This window comes from Gopherus flavomarginatus, chromosome 1 (assembly GCF_025201925.1).
Source record: "Gopherus flavomarginatus isolate rGopFla2 chromosome 1, rGopFla2.mat.asm, whole genome shotgun sequence".
Taxonomy (NCBI): domain Eukaryota; kingdom Metazoa; phylum Chordata; order Testudines; family Testudinidae; genus Gopherus; species Gopherus flavomarginatus.
In genome coordinates this window covers 3,356,250-3,381,394 of record NC_066617.1, presented here as the reverse complement: position 1 = coordinate 3,381,394, position 25,145 = coordinate 3,356,250, and the positions used below count along the sequence as shown (strand labels likewise).

At 42.3% G+C, this 25,145-nt stretch overlaps 1 protein-coding gene across 2 annotated transcripts in view; it reads right to left on the bottom strand.

Annotated features, from left to right (window-relative positions):
- Positions 1-25,145, bottom strand: part of PPP6R2 (protein phosphatase 6 regulatory subunit 2) — a 169,140-nt gene that overhangs the window by 74,091 nt on the left and 69,904 nt on the right. For both annotated transcript variants that reach the window (XM_050920184.1, XM_050920173.1), the window contains 5 exons: positions 22,086-22,331; positions 12,980-13,166; positions 12,102-12,239; positions 7,335-7,400; positions 5,744-5,856 (listed from right to left, as the gene is read on the bottom strand). In XM_050920184.1, the coding sequence (XP_050776141.1) occupies positions 5,744-5,856; positions 7,335-7,400; positions 12,102-12,239; positions 12,980-13,166; positions 22,086-22,312 (731 nt within the window). In that variant the 5' untranslated portion in view covers positions 22,313-22,331. The remainder of the gene's footprint in view (positions 1-5,743; positions 5,857-7,334; positions 7,401-12,101; positions 12,240-12,979; positions 13,167-22,085; positions 22,332-25,145) is intronic.

Below are 25,145 nucleotides of genomic sequence, written 5' to 3'. Positions count from 1 at the left end.
AGATTTAATGTCTTCCTAAGTAATATTCTCTAGCACCACCACAGGTTATTGGGCTACGTGCACAAATCGATGGGGGAAAGCTAGTGGCCTGTTTTGTGTTGTAGGTCAAGCTAGATTATCATAACCATCACCTCTTGCTTTAAAAACTATAAATACACAGATGTGACTCTCCAACTCAGGCTTAGGGACTGACCAGGACAAATGTAGGCAAGTGTGTAGCAAACAGGCAATCCTTGATTGCCCATTTTGTGTCACTTTAGTCTAATGTGTACATAAACACAAAACAGCATCAAGACAAGGTTTTGGTTGGCACTGTGCACTCTTTCATTCATCCATAATGATTTGGATGCAATCTCTACTTCCACATCTGTGTCCAAATCTCTTTTTCCTAAGTGGCTTCTATAAATATGTTTTGAACATTCCTCCAAAAACCAGTACAAAGGAGCTTTCCCACTTTGCAAGTCATAGGTGGAGCAACAAACAATGCTTCCCAAGTCTATGCATTTCAGTCGTTAATCCCTAACTCCTGCTGCTGCCACAGGTTTTCACAAAGAAAGGTTATTTACCCTGAACAGTCCCTGGAGCTCTCCGAGATGTGTGGTATCCCTGTGTATTCCATTTGTGCTGCACATGTGCACTATGCACCTGAAACAGGAAGATTTTTCACTAGCAGTGTGTCCGTTGTCTAGGCCTGCACCCTTCTCCTCATGCTCCAAACCAAGGGTATAAAGGACCACTGAGGACCAATCACCTCTCCAGTTCCTTCTCTATCCCAAATAACTTTACAATAAGGATCCAGAGCAGAGGAAGGTGCATAGTGGACTACAACTATGTACACATCTGGAAGAACTGTAGTTATCTCTTTTGCTTCTTCAAGTGATAGTTCCTATGTGTATTCCACTTGCGATGACTCATAAGCAGTATTCACTGAGGAGGAGGAGGGTGCAAGGGGCCCAGCTGTTCCACAGAATAGATGACCATTCTTCCAAAGGATGCATCTCTTGTAGAATCTTGTACCACGGTGTACTGTCTCACAAAGGTTATGCACAGAGCCATATGTGGCTGTGCCACAGATCTCCAGAAGGGAAACATCACAGAAGGAAGCTACTGATGCAGACTAGATTCTGATCAAGTGGGCTCTAACACCTTGTGGGAGCGGTCACCGTTAACTCATAACAAACCAGGATGCATTCTGAGATTCTCCTTCTCATAGGTTGGTGAAAGATACCAATAGTTTGGGAGATTTCCTGAAGGGTTTTGTCCTCTGCGGGCAGAATGCCAATGCTCGACGGACATCCAAAGAGTGGAGCTTCCTGTATTCTCTGGAGGCGTGGGGTTTTGAATAGAAGATGGGTAAATGGATGACCTGGCTCAGATGGAATTCCAAGATTACTTTAGGAATCAACTTTGAATGTAACCTCAATGAAATTTTATCCTCACGGAAGACCATAGACGGAAGGTCTGCCATAAGAGCCCCAGCTCACCTGCTTTTCTGCTTGCAATCACTCCAGCCAGAAAGGCAACCTTCACAGATGAGTGAAGATACATGAAGCTAAAGGCTCAAATAGGAGATTTGTTCATGCTGAAAGGACTGAAGTGAGGTCCCATATCACAGTAGATTTCAGCACTGAAGAAAGATTGTGACAAGCCCCTTCTGAAATCTTACTGTAGTCAAATGGGCAAAGGCTGAATGATTGTCCACTGGAGAGTGAAAAACACCAATAGCTACCAAGTGTACTTGCATGGTGCGGAGGGACAGCTCCAAAATATTTAGAGATAGGAGATAGTGAGAATAAGAAGGGATTTTGGAACTTTCTGGTGGTATCCAACGATGCTGACACCAGGTATAGAATGTTTTCCATTTCATTTTCTCCTGGAGTCTTTTCTGCTATTGCTAATGATGAATGGTATGGCCACTGAGCAAGCCCTTTCTAAGCTCAGTGTCCATCCAAATAAAAAGCTGCTAGCTGGAGAGATGTTGGATTGGGACATAGGATCTTGCCCTTGTCCTGGGTCAAGGTGTGAGGACATCTGGAGAAAGCTGGTGAACCTGAATAACCACTAGGATCACTGACACTTCGTCTTGTTTGCACTCTCTCAGGACTCAGGGCAAAAGGGAAAGGACAGGAATGAGTACATCAGTGGTTCCGAATGCTGTACTAGAAATGCATCTCCTCTGGAATTCTGGCCTCTGGCCACTCAGGAACAGTAGGCTGTTCTATTGAGATACAAAGAGATCCCCAAACAAGAATCTCCATTACTGAAAGATTCTCTGCACTGCTCAGTCATGCAGTTCCCACTCATGGTCTCTAAAGAAATGCCTGCTGAGGCAGTCAGAGAATGTTCTGCACCCCCGGAAAGTGCACTGCGGAGCGGGTGATCTGGTGACAGATGCATCAATTCCAGAGATTGACAGCTTCTATATAAAGTTGAGTGGACTCCGCGTGAAACTCTCTCTGTTAGTCAGAAGAGAAAACAGATAAAGCACTAATATGATATTCTGCTGAGGTGCCACCTAAATGTTCCTCCAAAGGGGATTTGTATGGTCTCTCTGAGGGAGTCTCATTCCATTCCTCAAAAATAGGCAGACCCTTTCTGTGGATCTGAGGGGTCTGGTGCAGGCATTGGTGCTGGCAAGGAAGGTTATGTTGGTGCTGAGTGAGGAATAGGCATTGTTGAGGGAATCGGAGCTGAGGGAGGCAACAGTGCCAGAAGAGGTATCAGGATCAGGAGGGAGGTTAATGCTGCAATTGTTCTCAGAGCCTCCAGCAGGGTTTTCATGGAGTCCTGTAGAAGGGCCACACAAGGCCATATTTGGGGTCGGGAAGGAATTTTCCTCCAGGGCGGATTGGCAGGGGCCCTGGAGGTTTTTCGCCTTCCCCTGCAGCGTGGGGCACGGGTCGCTTGCTGGTGGATTCTCTGCAGCTTGAGGTCTTCAAACCAATTTTGAGGATTTCAATAACTCAGTCCTGGGTTAGGGGTTGTCATATAATTGGATGGATGGGGTTCTGTGGCCTGCCTTGTGCAGGAGGTCAGACTAGATGATCAGATTGGTCCCTTCTGACCTATGAGTCTATGAGGAGGTGAAGAGGGCCTTGCATGATGCTTGGATCTGAGAGGAAGGAAGAAGACTGGAATCTCAAAGTCGGGGACTCTCCAGCTTAATTTCTGAAGGTGATGAAACTATTCTGAGGTGGTTCTGGATTGAGACCAGAGAAAGTCTGTCCAGGTACCAAGCGAAGCAACGGAAAAGCATGCAGACAGGTGGCTAGTAGCTTCAATAGTGGATGCCCCTTGGGCAAAGAGAGACTAAAAGGTTTTGGATCCAAAATAACAAGGAGTCTAAATTAGTCAGTCCAGAAACATCCCGCACAGAGAGGAGGTGACAGCAGTGCCATTTGAGCATCTTCAAAGAACTCGTAAGTCAGAAAACACAAAGGAGGAGAGAGATGGCACTTATTTTTCTTCTGCTTGAGCCCCTCTTGTGGGAAGATCTGCTTCCTCTTCTCCTTCCTTTTACCTGGAGGAGCATCCATGTGGACTTTTGGTTCCAAAACAGAGTCATTAGCATCGGAAGACAAGTGCAGAGTCAGTTCCAGGAGCAACAGTGCGAGTAAGGAGCAGACACCAAGGTCGGTGCTTCCTATATCATCACTAAAGGCTGCTGAGGCATTAATAGGTGGTGTCAGTACCTATTTAGATTAAACTGGCACCAGTGGAGTCACATCGTGCTAGGTAAAGGATTTGCTTCCAGTAGTGGGCAAAAAAGATTCAGATCTCAAGCCTGTGATAAAGCACAGAGGTGAAGCCAGAGCAGACAAATGTACCTTGGCATGAAGGCTGGTCTTGGTACCCTTGATGGGCCTCTCTGAATATCAGGGTGAAGGCATTTAGAGCCTGGAACCTCAGGCATCAATCCCTTCTAGCATAGGCAGTGAAGACACAGCAAACCATGCACTGGGCTACTGAGTGGGTCTCGCCCAGACACAGAGGGCACCTGATGTAGGTGCCTATTTCTGGTACGATTGTCCGGCAAGAGGGCACATCTCTTTGAAGCCCATACAAGACTCAGAGTCTAACACAGTCCTGGTGAGGAACCGAAGGCTCTCAGGATGAGGGAAGCTATATAAATGAATCTGTCCTATAAGGCTCTAAACTAACAATCGACAAGAAAACATTAAGCTAGGCTAAGAGAAGATCTAGTCTGAGGGCATGAGGGAAAGTTCGGTTTGTTCCCTGCAGCAGCAGCAAAGGAATTGAAGCAGTTAAAGTTATGGATGCCCTTATATGGACTAGGGTGCTAATACCAACCTCATGTAAGATCTATCATGTGCCTCCTAACAGACCTGGCTTACCAAGGCAGTTCTGCAGTTAAGCAATTGGTGTGCCATATCCCTTATGGGAATGCACAGAGGCTCTCAACCTTTTTTTTTCCTGTATAAACTGAAAGCTTAGATTCTGCAGAATTACCTGCATCCTTCCACACACTAAAAAAGCTACCTACACTTGATGAGACAAGTGAATGAGTAAAATTTTCAAGCCCTAGTTAAACTCTCCAGTTTTTCATTTCACTACTTAAAGATGAGCTTCATTTAGTGAAACCCTATTTCTGATTCCCTCACTCCCTTCTTGACAAACTGATTCCTTTTGGCCTAAAAAAATCTCATGATTAGTCTCAAAACTGAAGTGAATATTTTTAGAATGTTTGATACAATTAGGAAATTACACACAAATCACTTATGTTAAAAAGAACAGTATTAAGGTTGCAAAATCAAGGGCTCAGAGAAAATGCCAGAATTCAGGTTGCCTGTGCAACCTCAATTTGGCCCCTCTGGGCTTATATTTTTCTATGGGGCTCCTTCCAAGTTCAGTGCACAGCATGAACTGTGCTCTGGGAATGGTTGTGTAGTGAAGGAGGCTGTTGTCTGTAGGACCCCTACATCATTTGTCACAGAAATTGGAAGGTGTGTAGAGAATGATGCAGAGAGGATTGCAAGAAGAGACAGGATGGTCTCATAGATAAGGCAACTGAATGCCACACTGGAGACCTGAATTCTATCCTAACCCCGACCACAGAGTTTCTATGCAACACTGGACAAGTCACAAACTAAAATGTTCACAGGTGGCCACTAACTGTGTTTTTCTCACTTTCAGTGTGCCTCACGAGACAACTTGGGCCAGATCTCTAGAAGTGTTGATGCAGCTGTGCCTGGAACATACAGCATGCTAGAGAAATGCTACGTACATTTGAAAATCAAGCCCTAGACGTCTCAAGTTTGGCACCCAAAATTAATGGAGAGATTTGACTTTAAACTGTCTGAGCCTCAGATCCCCAGCTGTAAAATGGGGATACTACCTCTCAATCTCACAGGGGAGTTGTGTAAATAAATTAATGTCTATGAAGTAGTCAGACACTATGGCAAGAACATTACCACCATGACCTTCTTCTCAGTCCCCTTCTGTTTGTCACTCTCAACGGTGCTGCCTCTTTGTTAGTGCAAGCTTTCAGGGCAGAGACCAAGTTTTCCTGTGTCTTGGTACAATGCAAAAGTACAGTATGGCCTGACTGGGGCCTTTGGGTGTTACCATAATGTAGCAACAATAAATATCATTAGTTAGAACAATTGTGAGGAGCGTGTCAAAGGTCTGAGATTATTTACAGCACAGTTCATGCCATGTCAGGAAATAACATTGCCAGCAACAGTCATTTTAGTTTAGTAATACTCCTCTGACATGTACTTACGATTCCAGTGCTGTGAGAAGCGGATCAGGCTCAGATATCTCCTGTAGCTGGTTGCCCTGGTCTCTGCTCAGTCTTATGATATCACACAAGGTCTGGGAAGCATTTGATTGCCTCTGTAAACAATGTCAAAAGGTCACATTTAAGTACTAACTACACAGCTGGGTTCATCATGTCCTTCAGAGGAAATGTAATGCAGTTGGGACAGAAGAGAGAACAGCGGCCAGCAATCCATGGAACTAAGCAAACTAGAATCTCTCAGCTCAAAGCCAACCGTACTCCAACATAACATGGAAGATCAGATATATTCTGCCTTAATTAACTAGCTTTCAATCCAAGCTTATATCCTCATAGCATCATTCATATCAGCAACATAATTAACAGAAAGATTTTAGATTCTTTAACTCATAAGTTAAAATAAACTAAAATTTCAAAATGAAGGTTTTCTTCTTTCCTTTTTAGGGCAAGACCATTACTGCAGATGTTTCATCTTTGCTTCTCTCTACTCTGTAATATTTCTTACTTCCTTAAAAATACGAAATACACAAAAAAATTCTTTGACAAAATTCCTTAAATACCACTGGTTTGTGTTACAAACCTTTAGTTGCTGTATTTTTTTTTTGATTGTCTGTCATAATAGCTATCTGGTTACTAATCCAAGCCATTTATTTAGACACTCTCCATGGCCATCTTGGTACCGTACCCCTCAACTATCCACTAACATTGCTGAAGATACCAAAGTTCACAAACTAGCTGTTTCCCATGTACTTTCACACAGGGGTAACTTCAAATGTGATGACATCAGAATTTGATACTTCCAGTAAAAGCACAAACAGTATAACAAGAAAATCATCATATCACCACTGAATTCATTTTGCTGCTGACAACTGTGGTGATGTGTTGGTGAACAACCAGATCAAATACACCTAGCTAAAATAGAGATGGAAAATTATCCTAATGTTTTCTGGTCTTAACCTTTCTGCATCAGTGATTGCAATCAGGATACCCAGGTGTGATGGACTCATGTAACAGGTTAAATTCCAAAACCAAGATTATATGTTATGCGAAAATGGCGGAAAAAAAAATAAATAATTTGAGCTGTCTTTTTTTATCTGTATAATCTAATACTTGGCACTTTTTTTGCACAGGCTCAAATAATTGCATCTTGTAGATTTTAGTAGGATATTAAAACAAAAACATTGTTTTTGGCTTAAAAAATTAGCTAAAGACCACTACTAGCCAATTGTCAAAGTCTTTCAATTGCATACTCCAAGTAGCATGTTCTCAATAAACCTCATTGAATCATCATCAACTGTAAGGATTCCATCTAAATTCATACCTTACAGAGTTTGGCTTGGAATAATCAGGAAACTTGTACTAAAATGACTAGAGAAAACCCCTTTAGCTCATGTCAGGCTCAGTAATCAAATGAAGGACAGCACTGCCACACATACTCTCCATTACTATGCTCTTCCCATTAGCAAGATGGACATTCTTCCAAGAGTTAGAGAAAGAGTACTCTCAAGTGCCCATGCTTCTAGACCTCTTATTCAGTTTACAAAATCAGACAAAAAATAAATGATGTCACACTCACATCCTCATCTTGGCTCGAATGGATCAGCTCCACAAGTCTCTGAATTACTTTTGCTTCATTAAGCCACTGAGGAGAAAGGAAAGAGCCCCTGGTTTGAGATTACATAACTCGGTCAGTTACTACTTACAGCAAGCACTGCTTAGCATGGGATACATACAGTTAGGAAAATTAGTCTCCCTCTATTTCACAGTCTATAAAACATAAGCACCACACACTACTTCCTCAGGGCTAGAACATGTTGTATGTTAATTTGCACTGACCAAATAAACATCAAATCTTTGCTATGTATTGTTCCTGCAACAACTGCCAGATCTAGTCAGTAAATTTAATGGGAGTTGAAACCAACTGAGATGGATTCACTATGTTTCTTAACACAAATAAATATTATGGAATCACAGAAAATAGAGATGAGTAACCTAATAGGTCATCAGATAAATTTTCTGGCCAATGCATATTCTTTTCTTACAACGTGTCTTGTTTTAAATCTCTAGTTTTATATATAATAGATTAATAGATTCCAAAACCAAAAGGAACCACTGTGATAATCTAATCTAAACTCCTGTATAACACAGACCATAAACTTTCCCACAATAATTCACAGAGCAGATATTTTACATAAAAAATATGCAATCTCGATTTTAAAACTATCAGTGTTGAAGAATCCACCATGAGCATTGGTGAATTGTTCCAATGGGCGATTACTGTTGCTGCTAAAAATGTACATCTTACTTACACTCCAATCTGAATTTGTCTAACTTCAACTTCCAGACACTGGATAGTGTTAGACCTTTATATGCTAGACTGAAGAGCTCATTATTAAATATTTGTTACCCATGTAGGTAATCAAGTCATCACATAACCTTCTCTAAGTTAAGCTAGGTAGATTCAGAGCTTTGAATCCATTACTATAAGGCATGTTTTTGAGTTCTTCATTCATTCTCATGGCTCTTCTCTGAACCCTCTCCAATTTATCAATGTTCTTCTTGAATTGTGGATGCCAGAACCAAACCCTCTAGCACCCCACTAGAAACATACCTTTTCAGTGATGACTGGAAGTTTACAATTACATTTTGAGACGTATCAATTATCCAGATTTTAATCCATTTAATATGTCCTACTTTAATTTTATAACATCGGGGGGGGGGTGTTAATCAAAATTTCATACAGTACCAAGTCAAACACCTTAATTTAGTCTAAAGACTCAAGCAACGGGCCTAGTAATGGTGATCTGACCTCAATCAGAAAGGATACCTGTGCCAATACCACCTACTGTATTATGCCCACAGATGTATAGGCTGTAAGGCCAAACGGGACCACTGTGATCATCTAGCCTGCCCTCCTGCATAACAGGCCAGAGAACTTCCGTGAATCCATTCCTGTCTGAACTAGAGTATATCTTTTAGATAAACATCCACTCTTGATTTAAAGGTTGCCAGTAATGGAGAATCCACCACAACCCTTGGTAAGCTATTCCAGTGGTAAGATGCAATTTTTTAACAGTGACGGTAATTATTTCCAGTCTGAATTTGTCCAATTTCAACTTCCAGATGGCTGGAGTTAAGATCAAGATATAAGCAGACAAGGGAGTAACATCTTCAGAAAACACACTGAGCAAGTTAGTCAAGAATGTGGTTCCCTGTCTGAATCTTAACTATGTTTATAGTCAAAATGGACTTACTACTTTGGGTTTTAACGTGCTTTCTTCTCTTTCCTCTTCAGCCCAGTGGGGAAGCTGTTCTAGGGACATTAGGACCCTGCAACCTGCTCCCCTCTCCAGGAGGCATCATTCCCCACCATTAACACCAGCTGAACCTTTATTAGGACAGACTTTTACAAAGCCCCTCCTCTCCCAGAAGGGTCTCAGCCACCATCAACAACCAGAAAGGAAGAAAGACGTGAGCAGGCTGATTATAAAGGAAACATTTCCTATCTGCGAAGTCTATTCGATCAGGGAATATTCTCCTATGGAAAGTGGACAATATACTGCTATAACAATTCTGCATTGGCTATGGGGAAAGGACAAGATCCATAAATCTAGTTATATGGCCCCCTTCACCCTACTATCACGTGTTTAAAGATGGTTCTGAAGCTCGGTTTACATTACAGAAAACTGTTAAAATTTTCAGTTGCCACAACAGTGCTGCCAGGGTAAACTTGGTCTTCCTACTTTCATAAAAAGTGGTCCTCCTTTGATGTGGGACATTGGTCCAACCCTTTACCTCCTCCTACCTCTCCAGCTATTGCCCTATCTCCTCTTATTCTCTTCACCTCCCAACCGACTAACCATGCCATCAATAACCATTATACTAAAGTTCCTCTCCTCCACTTCATCTCCAACTTGGCTTCTGCCCTCTCCACTCCTCTGAAACTGTTCTTACTGAAGCTGCTAGTGACTTCTTCCTAACCAAATCTCAGCACCTCTACTCCATCCTTTTTGATCTCTTAGCTGCTCTGAAAACCACTGACCATTCCCTAACTGTTCAAAATCCTGTCCTCCCTTAGGGTACGTCTACACTACTCGCCAGATCGGAGGGTAGCAATCGATCTATCAGGGATCAATTTATCACGTGTAGTGTAGACGCGATAAATCGATCCCCAATCGCTCTCCCATTGACTGCTGGACTCTAGCTCGGTGAGAGGCGGAAGCAAAGTCAACGGGGGAGCGGTGGCTGCCGATCCCGTGCCACGAGGACGTGAAGTAAGTGATTCTAAGTCGATCTAAGATACATCGACTTCAGCTACGCTATCTTAGATCGATCCCCCTCCGCCACCCCCCCGCCCGCAGTGTAGACCAGGCCTTAGTTTGTACAATCCCAACTGCTCCTAATTATCCTCCTACCTCTCTCTTCATTTCTTGTGTCTCGTTTAGAGTCTCCCTCCTCCACCCATTTCCCTTTATCAGAGGGGGTCCCTCAGACTCTCTCCTCCTCCATCTTCACCCACTTTCCAGGGGATCTTATCTACTCACGTGGCTTCAACTACCGTCTTTATTCTGACGACTCAAATTTATCTCTGTACCCCTGACCTGTCACTCCCTATCCAAATCCCACATCTTAGGCTAGTCTCTTCAATATCTCCTTGTGTAAGTCCGGCAATCATCTTAAACTCAACATGGCAAAAAATGAATGCCCTTTCTTGCTATTGATATTACTACTATCCTCCCACTCAAACTCATAACATGGGAAGCTTTTACTTCATTCTCTCTCTCTTTAGACCCATACATCCCGTCCATATCTAAATTTTGCTATTTCTATTGCCATAACATTTCCAAGAGTCTATTCTCTTTGTCCATACAACTAAAACTACCATTCAAGTCCTTATTTCATATCTTGACCTCTTCTCTCTGGCCTACCTGACACCCACATCACACAAACAAGCCCAACCAAAACGCTGCTACTAAGACTAACCTGTCATTTTAATCAAGTTATAACTCCTTCTTTACATCTCTCCACTGGCTTCCCTTTCTCCACTGTGTCAAAATCCAACTTCTGGTCCTTCCCTTCAAGGCCCATCCAAATTTAGCTGCTCCCAACTTATCTGACCTTGTATCTTAAACACATAGTTCCTCCCTCTCTATTCCACAAAGGATGCCAGCATCCATCTCCTGTTTGTTTGCTTGTCCTACACATACCTCCACTCTCTATACCACATATGCATCGTATGGCACATGGTGACCCAAAGTTGCAGCTTGGGATAACAGCCTGATACTTTATCAATCTTTCTGGTGTGGCAGGAAATCCCTTTCCCTCTATTACACTCTACCAGGGTGCATGAAGAAGGATTCAACGTTATAGCTTGTCTAGGGCACCTCCTAAGCCTAGTTTCACAATACTCAGTACACTCTTACCTGAGAGAATCTATCCTCTAACTGTTTTTGTTTGTTTGGCTGTTTTTTGACTATTTGATTCCCCATCTCTGATTTGGGCTGTTAGCCTTCCTCCCTAAAAAGAAAGAAGGGCTCCCTTTTGGGGGAGGATGGGGAATATTCATGCCTAGAGGAATCAGCACATGTTCATGGTCTGATATTTGTAGTGCTGATCTGCCATGCTGCACTTCATGAAGATGAGCAGGTGGACCAAGTGTTGATTTTAGTATTCATTTATTTCCCCTTTAGAAGTCTGTCCCCATGAGCCTGTTTCTGATGGGGGAGCAAAACTGGGCTCAGATTGCTCCAGAAATAGTTCATGTGTTTATCAATCTCCCTGTCCTTGAAGAGGCTGGGCTTATTCGTTTCCCCTCTTCCACATGGGCCCTTGATAGGTCTCTCAAGAAATGTATTGGCTTGGGGTTTACTGATGGGCTTCCCAGAAGCTCTAGCCCTCTCTGTGCATTGGATCCACATGGGCCAGGATAGGTCTGTTTTTCCCATGGAGGTCTCAAGAAGGAATACGAGTAGAGATCCCTAAGGAGCCTGTTATTGAGACAGTTAGTCTGCAATAAAGTTTGGAAATTCCCCTCAGAAAAACTTGGCAGCAAAGTGGTCTTGTTGAGCCTGCTACCCACTGGGGGCTCAGGAATAAACAAAGAGAACTTCAGGAGGTGGGACATTCCTGTTGCCAGTGACTGACAGACTAATTCTCCCCCCAAACTACAAGTGGGTTGACGTCCCCATTGCACCAGATCTGTGGATCTTAGCATAAGCAAGAAAAATATGTTTTTAAAAGAGGAGTGAATTTACTCTCGTATTACTTGAAACTGAGTAATATCTCCTCAGAAATACTTTCTCCCCCCTGCACCAACCACAGAGGAACATTAAGCAAGCCTCACATTTAATACTTCCTGACGTAGAGGTGCTGGTTCCACGCAGCTGATCAGACGAAGCAGCAGGTCCATCATTGCAGACGTATCAATATGCTTTAGTACCAGGCTAATAAATTGGTCTTTATTTCTCAAAAATGCAATCACCTTTAAAAGAAAAAAATGCAACATGACTTTTCTCTACAATAGATAGAGGTGACGTCACAGTGCTCTCAGTACTCCCCAAATTTGTGTTCCAATCAACCAAACAATGCGAAACAGCTAGGAGGATAAATAATTCTTCTTGAGAACAGGGAAGCAAAGGAACATCTGAAAGCAAGGAAGTGCCAAACAGAGCTCCATTAACAGTCCTTTGTCATATCCCAAAGAAATTCTATTCTATAAGATATATGGAGATTGAGGACACTGGTGAAGCTGAAGAAATTTTAATCCCATTGAGGCTCCTTTATATAAAATATCTCCACTTTAAAAGGAAGTACAATTTGGAATGGAGTTAACTCATCCCCATAATACTGTATGGCAAATATTCCAAGCCTCTTAGCTGTATACACAATACTTGTATGACAAGTTTATATGTTAAAACATCAAAGGATGGGCAATGTGCAATACCCCAGACACAACTGCCCCTCTGAAGCAAAAGTGAAAGCTATATACTAGTTGCTAGGTGCATAAACAATCACACATATCAAAATGGTAGGGTTGACAAGATGCCTTACAAAATGCATACTCCATTTCCAATTCCAGCAATCCACTCCACATCTACAAAGCTCAGCATTTTCCTCCTCTGGGGAGGAGGGAAGAAATTGCTAGTTCAGTGCTCATACAATCCATACAACTACATCACTAGTAATCAGTGTGTTTGCATTAGAACAGACCCAAATCACTACCTGTTCAGTTTTTCTTGCAATGAGATTCCCAATAGTCTTGCTGAAGAAACTGGCAAGCAAAGGGTTCAAAGGCGGCTCGTGATTCAAGAAGTCATACAGGATGTTCAATAAAGTTTCATCCCCTCCTAGTTTGTCGTTGATCTGCGGCACATCAGAGGTCAGGAGTTCACAGGCTGTATTCGGATATCTAGAGACACAGAACCAAAGCAGCAACTGAAGGTGAGATTAGAGCCTTCTACAGATTCTTAGAAGACAGTTGAAATAATAATTCCTATGAAATAAAGCCACAACACAAATCCCTCAATCTATTTATGATACAAGAACACACTTCAGAACTCCACTTTGGATGGGTATCCTCAAGCAATGCCCAACTCTATCTGCCCACCTATAAGTGACCCACAGAGGCTCACTCAGGAGATCCCAAGAGTGCACCAGGCACATTGAGAGCTGGGGGAAGGGGAGCAGCAACACCCATCCCTGACAAATAACTGTAGCTGCATTTAGGGCAGCATGAGAACAAAACTCCTTCCCCAAAAAAGTGGGGAGAGCGTGGCCTGACAATGGAGAGGTGGGAGTGCTCTTAAGGAGATGAATAGGCCAGTTACAGTGAAGACAGCTCTGAAAGCTGAGATCCCTGCAGAGCTACCATTCCATCCCATGCCACTTCCCAATGGAACTCTGTGGTCACAAGAGAGAGAAGGAAGAAATAGAACCTGTGGGTTTTCTATCTGAACCCTCTTCCTACTACTAGCAGAGCTGGCGTTTTTTTTCCTTCCCAAACCCCTCTCTGCATCCCAGAGTTTATTTTTTCCTGAGAATACACTGCGAAACAAACCTACAAGTTTTGGAAAAGAAACATAACACTCTCACTTTGTAGTAAACATATTCATTCCTCAAATACAAAATGGTGCACACATCATCCAAAGGAAGCCCTTGCAATTCTATAAGCAAAATACAAGAACAGGATAATAAAATCCTCACAGTCTATTAGTTAAACAAGACCTATCACTCTTTTGTATCATTAGATACCGAACAACTTCTGCCAACTTACTTGCTTTTTCAGGACCTCGTCTATTACAATGTTTTGATCAAATCAATCTAAATATGCTATCTAATGAAAAATCTAAACAAAAAAATAATACAAGACATTAATTAATGCTCAGTATGCTGGGCAGGAGTATGGTTCTCTTAAAAATGAACGAAACTATTTGCTTTCCAGTGGAAGAAGAGAGGGGAGGGGGAGGAATCCAATGAAACCAGAAGCTGGAAATGAGCGATAGGTGATGGATCACTTGTTGATTACCTATTCTGTTCATTCCCTTTGGGGTACCTGGCATTGGCCACGGTTGGAAGACAGGATATTAGGCTAGTTGGACCTTTGATCTGACCCAGTAAGGATGTTATGTTCTTAAAACAGATAGAATATTTTCTATTCAAACTGTTTGGTTAAAAAAAAAAAAAACTATGAAAAAACGTAAACAAAACAATTGTTTAGCTCCATAGCAACACTTATTGACTATCTTCTAAGCATCTACTCCTCAAAAATTGTGTTAGTTTGTGTGGGAAATATATTGTCTGCAGATAAGGGAGTGACAGTCACCGCTGGTGCTGACTGTGTGCACACACTATTGCAAATTTATTGGTAGACTTCTATTTCAAGACAACTATAATAGATATTAAACTTACATTACAGCTCCCACTGAAAATATTTAACCAAAAATGCAGCTCAGCATCCTTTACAAACCAGGATAAGGGCTCCAAGATTGTTCTTCTATGTGTGATTTAATGTCTTATAAAAATTCCACTGGGCCCTTTGTGGAATGTTGGCAGCTTCAGAGAATGGTTAATTATTCAATTTAAGCCCCAACAGGCATAACTGATAAAGGTCACAATAGTTACTGCCCCAATTATATTTACAGACTATGATTCTCCAGACACTAAGACAGAACCCAATAAATCAGCAGTGACACTTGGATAAAAAAAGGAAAATGTCAGCCCTTTCAAGTCAGTGGCCTGTATGTCTCAATTTAGAAGACAAAAGACAGTTACCAATCTGTACAGTAACTATTGTTCTTTGAGATGCAGGTGCAGACATGTACTCCGCTCAGGTGTGCATGCACCCAGAGCATCAAAGCCGGAGAAACTTGCCCAGCAGTATCCATAGGGCAGCGCTTGTGCCCTCTTGCCCAATAATCCCTTCCTTTGATATTTAAGGGCAGCACAGGCTCTTCCTCCCACAGTTCCTTCACGGCGAATGACAAGAGTTGGGGTTCCAATGCAGTGGAGCTGGAGGACAGGTCATGGAATACATGTCTGCACCCACATCTCGAAGAACAGTTACTATACAGGAAGACAACAGTCTTTTTTTTTTCTTCAAGTGGCTGCAGACATGTACTTCGCTAAGGTGACTCACAAGCTGCAACAGTAGGAGGTGGGGCTCAGAGGTTACTGCAGATCTGCCTTTCCAAAGTTTATTACTGCTTCTAGGTCAACAGCATCACTGAAGAATGCTATTGACGTCACTTGGGCCCTCACTGAATGTGCCTGTAACCTCTATGGAGACATGGTCTGAGCTATTTCATATGTCATCATTGTGATTGCATCAGGCGATAGACTAACTTCAACCACACTTGAAGAGGATGATGGCGCAATCTCACATGCTGGACTACGTAAGCGCTTGCGGTCACATGGCCTAGTAACTTCAGGAATACATGGACCATAGCTGAACGTTGAGACTGGAGTGCCAGACATAGGAGACAAATTGCTTGAAATCAATCGTTCAGCAGAAATGCTCTTGAACCCAGAGTCTAGTAGGGCACCAATGAACTCAATGTTTTGAGTTGGTATTAACATCAACTTTCCTTTGTTTAGAATCAGGCCCAGATAATCAATGAGACATACTGTGAACTGGACATGACAGAGGACTTGTTCTCTGGACTTGCCTCTCACTAACCAATCGTCCAGGGATGAAAGGACATGAATCCTTTTTTTTCTGAGATATTCTGCTACCACAGTCACATATTTGGTAGATACTCACAGAGCAGAGGACAGCCCAAAAGGAAGCACAGTGTACAGATAATGCTCACCTGCCTCTAGAAATCTCAAACCTCCTGTGGCTTAGGAAAATCACCTCAGGGAAGGAAGCATCCTGAAGACTGAGGGCAGCAAATCAACTGTTGTGATTCAAAGAGGGAAAAATAGTTGCTAGGGTAACCATGCAAAATCTCATGTATTTGATGTACTTGTTAAGACTGTGGAGATTGAGGATAGGTCTCATCCCTCCCAGGGATTTGGGGAATGAGGAAGTTCTGCGAGTAGAATCCCTTTTCCCAATTCTGAAGAAGAACTTCTTCTATGACCCCTGAAGCCTAGAGAGCCTGCATCTGGTGAAAAAGCAGGGACTTGAAAGGTGGGTTCCTGAAAAGGGATGGGGAATGGGCAGGAATTGAAGAACATAACCCAATCTCATCATGCTTTGGACCCACTTGTCCATAATTATCAACTCCCAAACCTTGTGGAAGTGGGACAGTCTAACCCCAGACGGAGAGGAAATGGCTTGAAACTCAATGATTGGAATGCCAACACTGGAGAATCAGATTGGCTGACTGCCTGAAGCTAATGAAGAATGGACGGACTGAATAAAATCAGCACCAAAAGACCTTCTCCTATGAGACTTGTGCCCCTGATGTCTAGCGGGATAATATGACCTAAGGAACTGCTGAAGGCGATATTGCTGTTGTCGCCCCAAGAAGTGATGCCTCTATTACCAGTGTAAAACCCCCCAATGAATCCAGCTTAGCTTGAAAGGACTTAAAAGGAATGTAATGTTTGTCAGTTATCCCTGAAAACTGAAACTGGATGTCAAAGGGTAGGGTTCTCAATCATCTGTTGGACCTCAGGAACTATACCAGAGTTCTACAACCATGAAGACCTTCTCCTTGTTACAGCAGAGGCTGTAATTCTAGAGGAAGTGTCGACCATGTTCAAAACTGACTGCAGTGATATCCTCACCACTAGACAACCTTCTGCAATGGAAGCCTTAAAACTCTTTCCTGAAGGATTCTGGCAAGCTACCTGTAAATTTTGCCATTGATTTCCAATTTACAAAGTCATACTTTGATAAGAGTGCCTGCTTATTGGTAACGTTCATTTGTAAGAATAAGGTAGAATAAATTTTCCTCCCCAACAAGTCCAATCTTTTGTCTTTGGTGTCAACTTATATCTCCCCTGTATCAACCTCTCACTAGCAACATTACGACAAGAGAGTCAGATGCCAGATACGAGTGGAAGCACTTGAAGCCACGCAGAGGCACATAGTATCTCTTATTGGTATGCTTTGCTGTGGGTTGTAAGGGCATTGGGGCATTCCAAAAAGTTTTTACCAGTTCCAAGATCACTTCATTTATCCTCCCTGGATCTGAGCATTGCAGAATATCCAGCAACTTGTGTGTGTTCCCTGAACAAACCTAGCCTGAATACCCAAGGCTGAAGCCCTGCATCTCAGAAGGTCCTGGTATGATTTAAAATCCTACGGTACAGGGAAGGAAGAGTCTGACATTGCAGAGACATCTTCTGATGAATGAGAGGAAAGAAGTAGAGTCAATCGAACCTCCCGTGGTGCCCATAAGAGTTCAGCCTGAACTAGTTCCGCAGGAGCAACTGCTAAACTGTGGTTGCAGCAATGGATGTTCAGGACGAAAGGCTACAGGAGGAATAGGTGACCTTGCTTAGGCTGCAACAAGGATCAAAACCAAGCCAACTGTAGAAAATCCCAGTGGTTCCAAGGAGCCACTGTGGGCAGGAGTATGACTCTGGTGGCCAGCAGGAACTGGGCGAATGACCTTATCTCTGCTCCAGGAGCAGTGCCGATATCTGCACCAACAGTGATCCCCAGGAAGTCTCAACAACTTTAGAAAGTGGTAACAAGGCAGCATGGAAAAGAAGGATGACGTCTCTGAATCCAACCCTGAGGATCCTTCCAAGTAGTACACAGGCAACAGGAGTCATCGTCCTAGGAGTGGCCAGCAAACGTCTAACTTCATCCCAAGTCCAGCACAAAGGACACATCCATTCTGACAAAGAAAGTAGTCAGTGCCTGAAACACTGATAAAGGCCTCACACACGACACTAGAGCAGACGTCTGCACCAAAGTCGAAACCGGCACGTTCCCACACATGAAGTGTGCACTGGAGTCATCATCGGCACCAAAGATCATGACTGCGCTGACAATCCGCAGTACTGAAAAGGCAGCAACCTCAATTCAGCACAGTGAACAGACAGAGGCCCACAAGATGGCACCAACAATAACAGAAGATGTGTAATCAGTTCAGACAGCACTGAAGACACCAAAGCAGCAGCAACCACAGACAAACATTCCCAAATTAGAGGAGAATCAGAAACGAACAGGCAAAGTAAGTCCAATAGTGGTGTGGAAACCCTTGGTGCTGACCTCGACATCATCAGTACTGGACTCAACAGAAGCTCCACAGACGGTACCAATGTCAACGATATCGAGTCCACTTGCTCTTATCTTAGCACCAGAGAGCAGGTAGATGGCCCTGCTCTATCTCACATACTGGATGAATCATGGTACTGGTCTACACTCCTCTTAGACGGGAAGGAGGAATACCTCCTAGTGCTGGAACGGCCCCCGTCCATTTTATAAGATCTTTGTCTAGGAGGACCAGAGAAAGGAGAACAGTCCCTTCCTCCTAGGACAGGAATCTGAATCTGGCTAAACAACAGCCAGTGCCCACTCGGACATCGTCAAGGGGCAGCTGACAATTTGTGGATGTCACCAGTATCGCAGTGGGACTCATGGCCTGCTCCAGAAGGTGCTGCTTCAAACATAAGTCCCTCGCCAGCTGGGTTCTTTTCTTGAATGATCTGCAGATGGAGCACCCTTCTTTAATGTGCTCCTCTCCCAGGCACAACAAACATCACATGTAGGGGGTCACTAGTGGGGATAACCACCCCACACAATGGACAATGTGGGCATCTGTAACAGAGTGCTATCAGCAGTACCTCGGTCACTTACAGTGCTGCATCCTGGAGAAGGCTGCAGGCCCAGCTGAGGGCAATTACATGTGTTCTGGTGGGGAACTGAGAGCACCTGGGTGACAATCACAGGGCTAACAAGATAACTAGGGAGAATACAAGGAGAAAACAGGAAGTAAGAGGGAGCACAAGAGCCACGCAGAAGAAAACTCAGAGGGTGAGCCTGGGCTGGGGAGTGAGGGCTACAGGGAAGCCTGTCTTGGCTATAGCCAGTGATGCACAGTATTGTTATGTAAGAGGGGAATAAATGCACACCTTGGTGAAAGCTAAACGGCCTGGTGTGCATTTGTGACTGCGAAACCATCTGAATTGGCTAAGCAGAGCGGTTCACTGGGTAGTGACGGAGGCACCTTGTAACAGCAAGACACCACATAACTATCTTAACTAACTACTACTCACTAACGCTAAGGGTACTACTGAACTATACTATTAACTACATACAACAAAGTCCCAGAAAGACTGAGACAGAGAACTGTCAGGTGCATTACCACACGGAACACTCCAACTCTAGCTACCAACCGTGAGAATGAACTAAGAAGGATCAGGGTGGCACTGTCCTTAAATAGCTGGAGAAGGAGCTTTTGGGAGAGAGGAGGTGAGCGCCAACCCTATGGGTAATGATAGGGAACGTTCTCCCGCTCTGGTGCACTGAGAGTGTTAAGTGGAATACACATCTGCACGCACTCAAAAAAACCAACAACAACAACAACCCACAAACTGCTGAGCAGTTCCACTTCCACCTAGGTGAGGCTCTGTGAAAACTCCATGTAGCATTTGCTTCTCAGACAACTTTAGCCAGGTATGCTGCTGCTCACTTCGGCTGGGTCTTCTGGCAGTTCTTGTATCAGTAAAGCTATTTCAGTTGGGGAGAGGATGATTTTTTACCAAAATAGTTTTATACTGGACCAACCTCTAATGTGAACACCATGATATGGGAATCACTATGCAGGTATAAAGCATCTTAATACTGGTATAACTATATCCACAATCGGGGGGTTGCAGAACTTTAATTATACCAGCATAGTTAAAGTAATACAACTTTTGTGTGTAGATAAACCATTATACTAAATTTAGCTTCAGGAATAAATCATCCAGAGAGGAAGTTTACTAAATATTTCTCAGATTAGCTGATAACTCTGCACTAACACAAAAACTGTATGATACACAATTCACCCATGTTTGCATTAACACAAAGATTGTATTATATATACATACACTTCACCCATGTTGAAATATGAGTATGCGAATGGTTCGGCGGATGGAAGGCAAACCACACTACACAAAGGCAAATACACACAATCTAAAACTCATAAGACTTTAAGCACACAGTTTAAGATGAGAAGACAACAATGAGCATATCTCATTATCTTTCTTATTTGTAACTCTCACTCTCTTCACCCTTAGTTTAGAGTAAACCCGGGCTGTTACATCTAGTTTAGACTATAAACTCTTTGGAACAGTAACCCGCCATTGTTCTGTCTGTGAAACGTCATGCACATTTAATGGCACAGTTTAAATAAACCTTAAAATTCTACAGATCCCTTTGCAAACAAGGTGCAAGTATAAGAAGAGGTTTTCTCTTCTGCCTCTCAGCAAAAACATTAGAGGTACTAACTGTTTGGTGATGATGCTGAGCAGTGATGCTGATGACAACCACAAAAAAAAAAGTGAAAACAAAAAAACTTAAAGAACTAGGTCTGGTTAATTACAGTGCTCTGCTCTAACACATGAAACTCATGGATTTATTTTCTTGGCAGTGATCACTCTTACCCCCAGAACATGCTTAGACTCTAGCTTGCCTCACATTGTTCAACATCACTCAATCTCATTAAGTAGTAGCACTAATGGACTCCTGAAGCAAATCCTGCCTAGTCCTCCTTAGCCAGAAAGGGGAAAAATGGGTGGAGGGCTAAATTAAGGACCCTGAAGATTAGCCTCACCAATGCATATTGTTCTGGAATGTAAAAGAACAATAGAGAAAGCCATAATAATGTTGCCTGCATAAACTGTGGTATTACAAGTTACTTAATACAAATCTTCATTCATAAAATAATTACAATCTATTAATGCATTCCTGGTTCCTTCTGACTTCACAGATTTTATAACAGAAATATTACCATAATAGTCACAAGAATACAGTAACTTTTCACATTGTTTCACGACATTCACATGCCTGAATATATTCACACACAAAAATATTTCACTATCTTACATACGCATTAAGTTACGTACACTGTCACTATAGACAGTGTTGTTAATTTAATGCGTATTTAAGATAGTGAGATATAGATTGCTAGTGACAATGATAATAACTGACCCCTGATCAAACCCCAGGAGCATAGTCACATACACTTGCACATGTACATCAAGATTTCTGACATAAATTTAACAAAGAAAAAAAAGCAAATTCTCCAACTCCAAAATAAAGGCGTCTGGTCACATAATAAGAGTAATAAGTGAAGCATGCATGTGTAAATACAATTCAATATGATAAGCAAACACTACAAAAAGAAACAAGCTCTTTCCACATACCCTAATCCAAAAGTGTATTCACTATTTTAATGCACCTTCAATTTTTACGTATGCCGAACTCCACAAATTTTAAGACTTTATTCCTGGGAGAAGTCCCTATATTTTATGGACTGTACTGGTTTCAAGTCAATGACCCTCAATGAATCTATATCTCAGTGAGCATTATTACTGTCATTTCTGGGTTCTGACCACAGAATGATGGCCTGGGAGAGATTCTGAAACAAAACTGATCTCTCTGCTGCCAGAGTTTCCAATTAAAAGAAACAAAACAGATGAATTTTTAGACAAAACACTGCATATAAACTCAATGGAGTAATATGAAAAACAGAGCAAGAAACAGAATATTGTGATGTAACATTCACTGTGAATCACAAAATAATCAAGTATTTATTTCACAACCTGAACCTCAAGGCCTTTTTCCAAGGCAGGTTTCATCAGCCTTGCACCAGAGAAGAATTTCTGCAGCCAATTCTCCAATTCAGTTTTCTTCCCATAAAAGAAGAATCTGTGTACGTACTTGAAGCGGACCTTCTCGTCCATGTCCACAGGGGGCTCATGTGTGATGAGGCTAACCAGCTCCTCCATGCAGTGCTGCTGGCAGATGAAGTCCAGCAGTTTGCGGTTCTGTGCCTTGCACTCCTGTAGGATGTCATCTTCATCCATCAGCTCGTGCAGTGTCACATCCTCCTTATCCAGCAGCTTGTCCACATGTGATGTTGTGTTTAAATCAAACTTCCAGAACATGATGATGGAACACACCCAGCTGCAATGCAAGAGGATAAGTGTTAATACTCAGCCTCCATAAGTCAAGTGAAGATACAGTAAGGGTCTTTTCAGGGTTCCCTTTGTGTCTCTGAAAAGGAAATAAAAATGAGTTAAATTATTTAAGCAAAATGAAGTACATATTTATGTGACTAAAAAAATTAATCAGCACCCTCCATGCTACATCTCTATGCCTTAAGGTTCAATCCTGCAAGGTACTAAGCACTGTGACCCCAATAAAGTAAAGTATTTAAGTATGTGCTTAATTTTAAGTAAAATATTTCCACTGAAGTCAATGTGAGTGCTCAAGAAAGTGCTTAAATGTTCTGCTGTGCTTAAAGTGCTATCTTGCAGGATTAAGCACTTCCATTGTAAATACAGGGTTAATTTTTCAGGACATTAGTTATAAGGATCACAACCAAAGACGTTAAATAGGTGAAATTTACTTATCTATCTACTCTGAAATGAGCACCTTCTGCTCCATAACTGGTTTATTGTTTTCTCATCTTCCAAGCACAGAGAGGCGCTCCTTAAAAACCCTCTTTCTAGCTATAAAATGGAAAGGGAAAGACTAAGAACCTTTTGTCCAAGTGTCGTATCAGACAAAGACAACACATCTATTTTAAAATGATAAAGAAATGCACTGAAGACCAGACAACCACACTGCAAAATGTTTTGAATGAAGCACTATGCTGTTCTGTGCAGGAAATGGTCAGACGTTTGAGTGAGTAAGTCCTCACAGAAGGAGATGGGATATTTTATGATATTTCGTAGGCCTGAGAAACCCCTGAATGTATCCATCTGGAAACAGGGGATATGGATACTTTGCACCCTTTCTTAGGTCACTCATCTACTCCTGAACTTGCATCTTATTTCCTGCAAGGATTAGTTATGCATAAACAGAATTTGAACATCCCAATCATAATTAAAGTCCACCACGACTGGTTAAAAGAAGGCAAATAGACTGGATCAAGTTAAAATCATAATTCTGGAGGACAAAATTCTGAAGTAGGCCTGAAAATTATCTCATCTGGGAAAAACTGTAAGTATTCCAGATAAGTAAGGCACCTGATTTTACTAACTCTTCAGGTCAACATAACTGATAACAGGAAAAACAATATTTTAAATGTAAACGACAGGGAAGGTCCTCTCTGTAAATGAAGGTTCAGAGATTACATCAAACCATAGTAGTCTCAGGATGGCATCTCTATAGAGACACAGCTTTCAGGAATTAGAAAATGTGAAGTTGCTGCCAAAACAGGCTAGAAATGGAACCAATATGCTCCAAGACTCCTAACACTGAGTTCTGGACTGTCAGGAAGCTGGGAATCAGACCCAATCAAGATCTCAGTTTAAGAGAAGGAATTTCAATATATCCCTGGTTGTGCGGCCACGTGGGATTTTTGTCCTTTAAAAGGTCACCATGAGGATCAAATTTTCAGAATCTCTTGAAATGTCCAGATTTGGGGACAGTTTTTAAGTTTACAAGCTCTCCTGAATATTCATCGCTTTAACAGGCAAAACCTCTCAGGTTCCAAGCTAAGAGTCTCAAGATGCTTTAAATCTAGGAGTTTAAGAGAATCCAGCCCAGGATATTCAGGAATGCTGAACTGACATATGCAGGAGTCTGAGAGACTGTGGGTCTCTGCACCACTACATTTCTGTTAACCACTTGAAGACTAAATTATTTAGTTCCTATTCTCATTTGCCCAAGTGGCATGTGCTTAGAAAGCTGACCTATAGGTTTCTCTTTTGCTAAAATGAAGGTGATTTTAACTCTGAGATGCCTTAAGCTGGGAGCTCCCCAGAAAGGACCTAAATGAGGCTTTTGAAAGCACCCAGTGGGTACTACTATAAACAAGCCATCTAAGTAATAAATCAACAAAACCATCTGCCTCAGGAGCAAGAGAATTTCCCCTTGCTTCATTCAGAACTTTTAACTTCTATTTTCTTGCTCCAGCCTGGAAGTGCCAGTACGCAATAGATGTCTTACTGTTGTTTCTCATATGAATCACAATCAAGTCCAGTAGAAATCTCATGAGTAGAGAGAAAACCACTTTCTTAACTGCTTTAAACCCTAGGACATTGTTGTGATCAGCTTCCTGGGAAAACCATTTGCCTAGAATTGTATAGGGCCAACCTGAGCTTACTCAGGTGCGCAGAAGCTAATCTGGTTCCTGATACTGAACATAATCAGGATATTTTGTAAAGTACAAAAATGCATCACTACCACGGAACAGTTTTCAAATCCAGCAATTGTCATAACAAAAGTAACTATAGTCTCTGAATAGCAAGTACTTGAGGAGTTCCCAGAAGAAATACAAATTGTAACATCCTTCTGGGCAACTGGCTTAGAGCCACAAATGTCTCACGGAATGCCTAGAGGTGGGCCAGATCCTGACAGGGCACTAAGGAATTCCTCTGAAGCATCTATAAAGAAGTGAAGGATGCAAGCAGCTGAAAGACCTCATCAATATGTGCAGATACTATTTCATAAAGGTTGGCTATAAAGGAGTTGCCTATGATCATCCTGTTACAGACTGCCCATCAGAGACACTATCAAACTGATGAGAAACAAGGAATGGGAGAAAAGTGAAGGCCTGGGATTGAAAATGGGGCCACAATTTTACAAAGTGCAAGTAGTTTTGGTACTACAAGCAAACTAGCACATGCATACCATCTTCCTTGTAGGACAAAGAAAATCCTGAGGAGAATTCTGTATCAGAAAGACCAACACTTCATGAAGAATCGGGCCTTGAACATCATCAATCAGCCTGGACAGAACCAGCACTGGTGAAGTCTGTCTGTTCCCTTT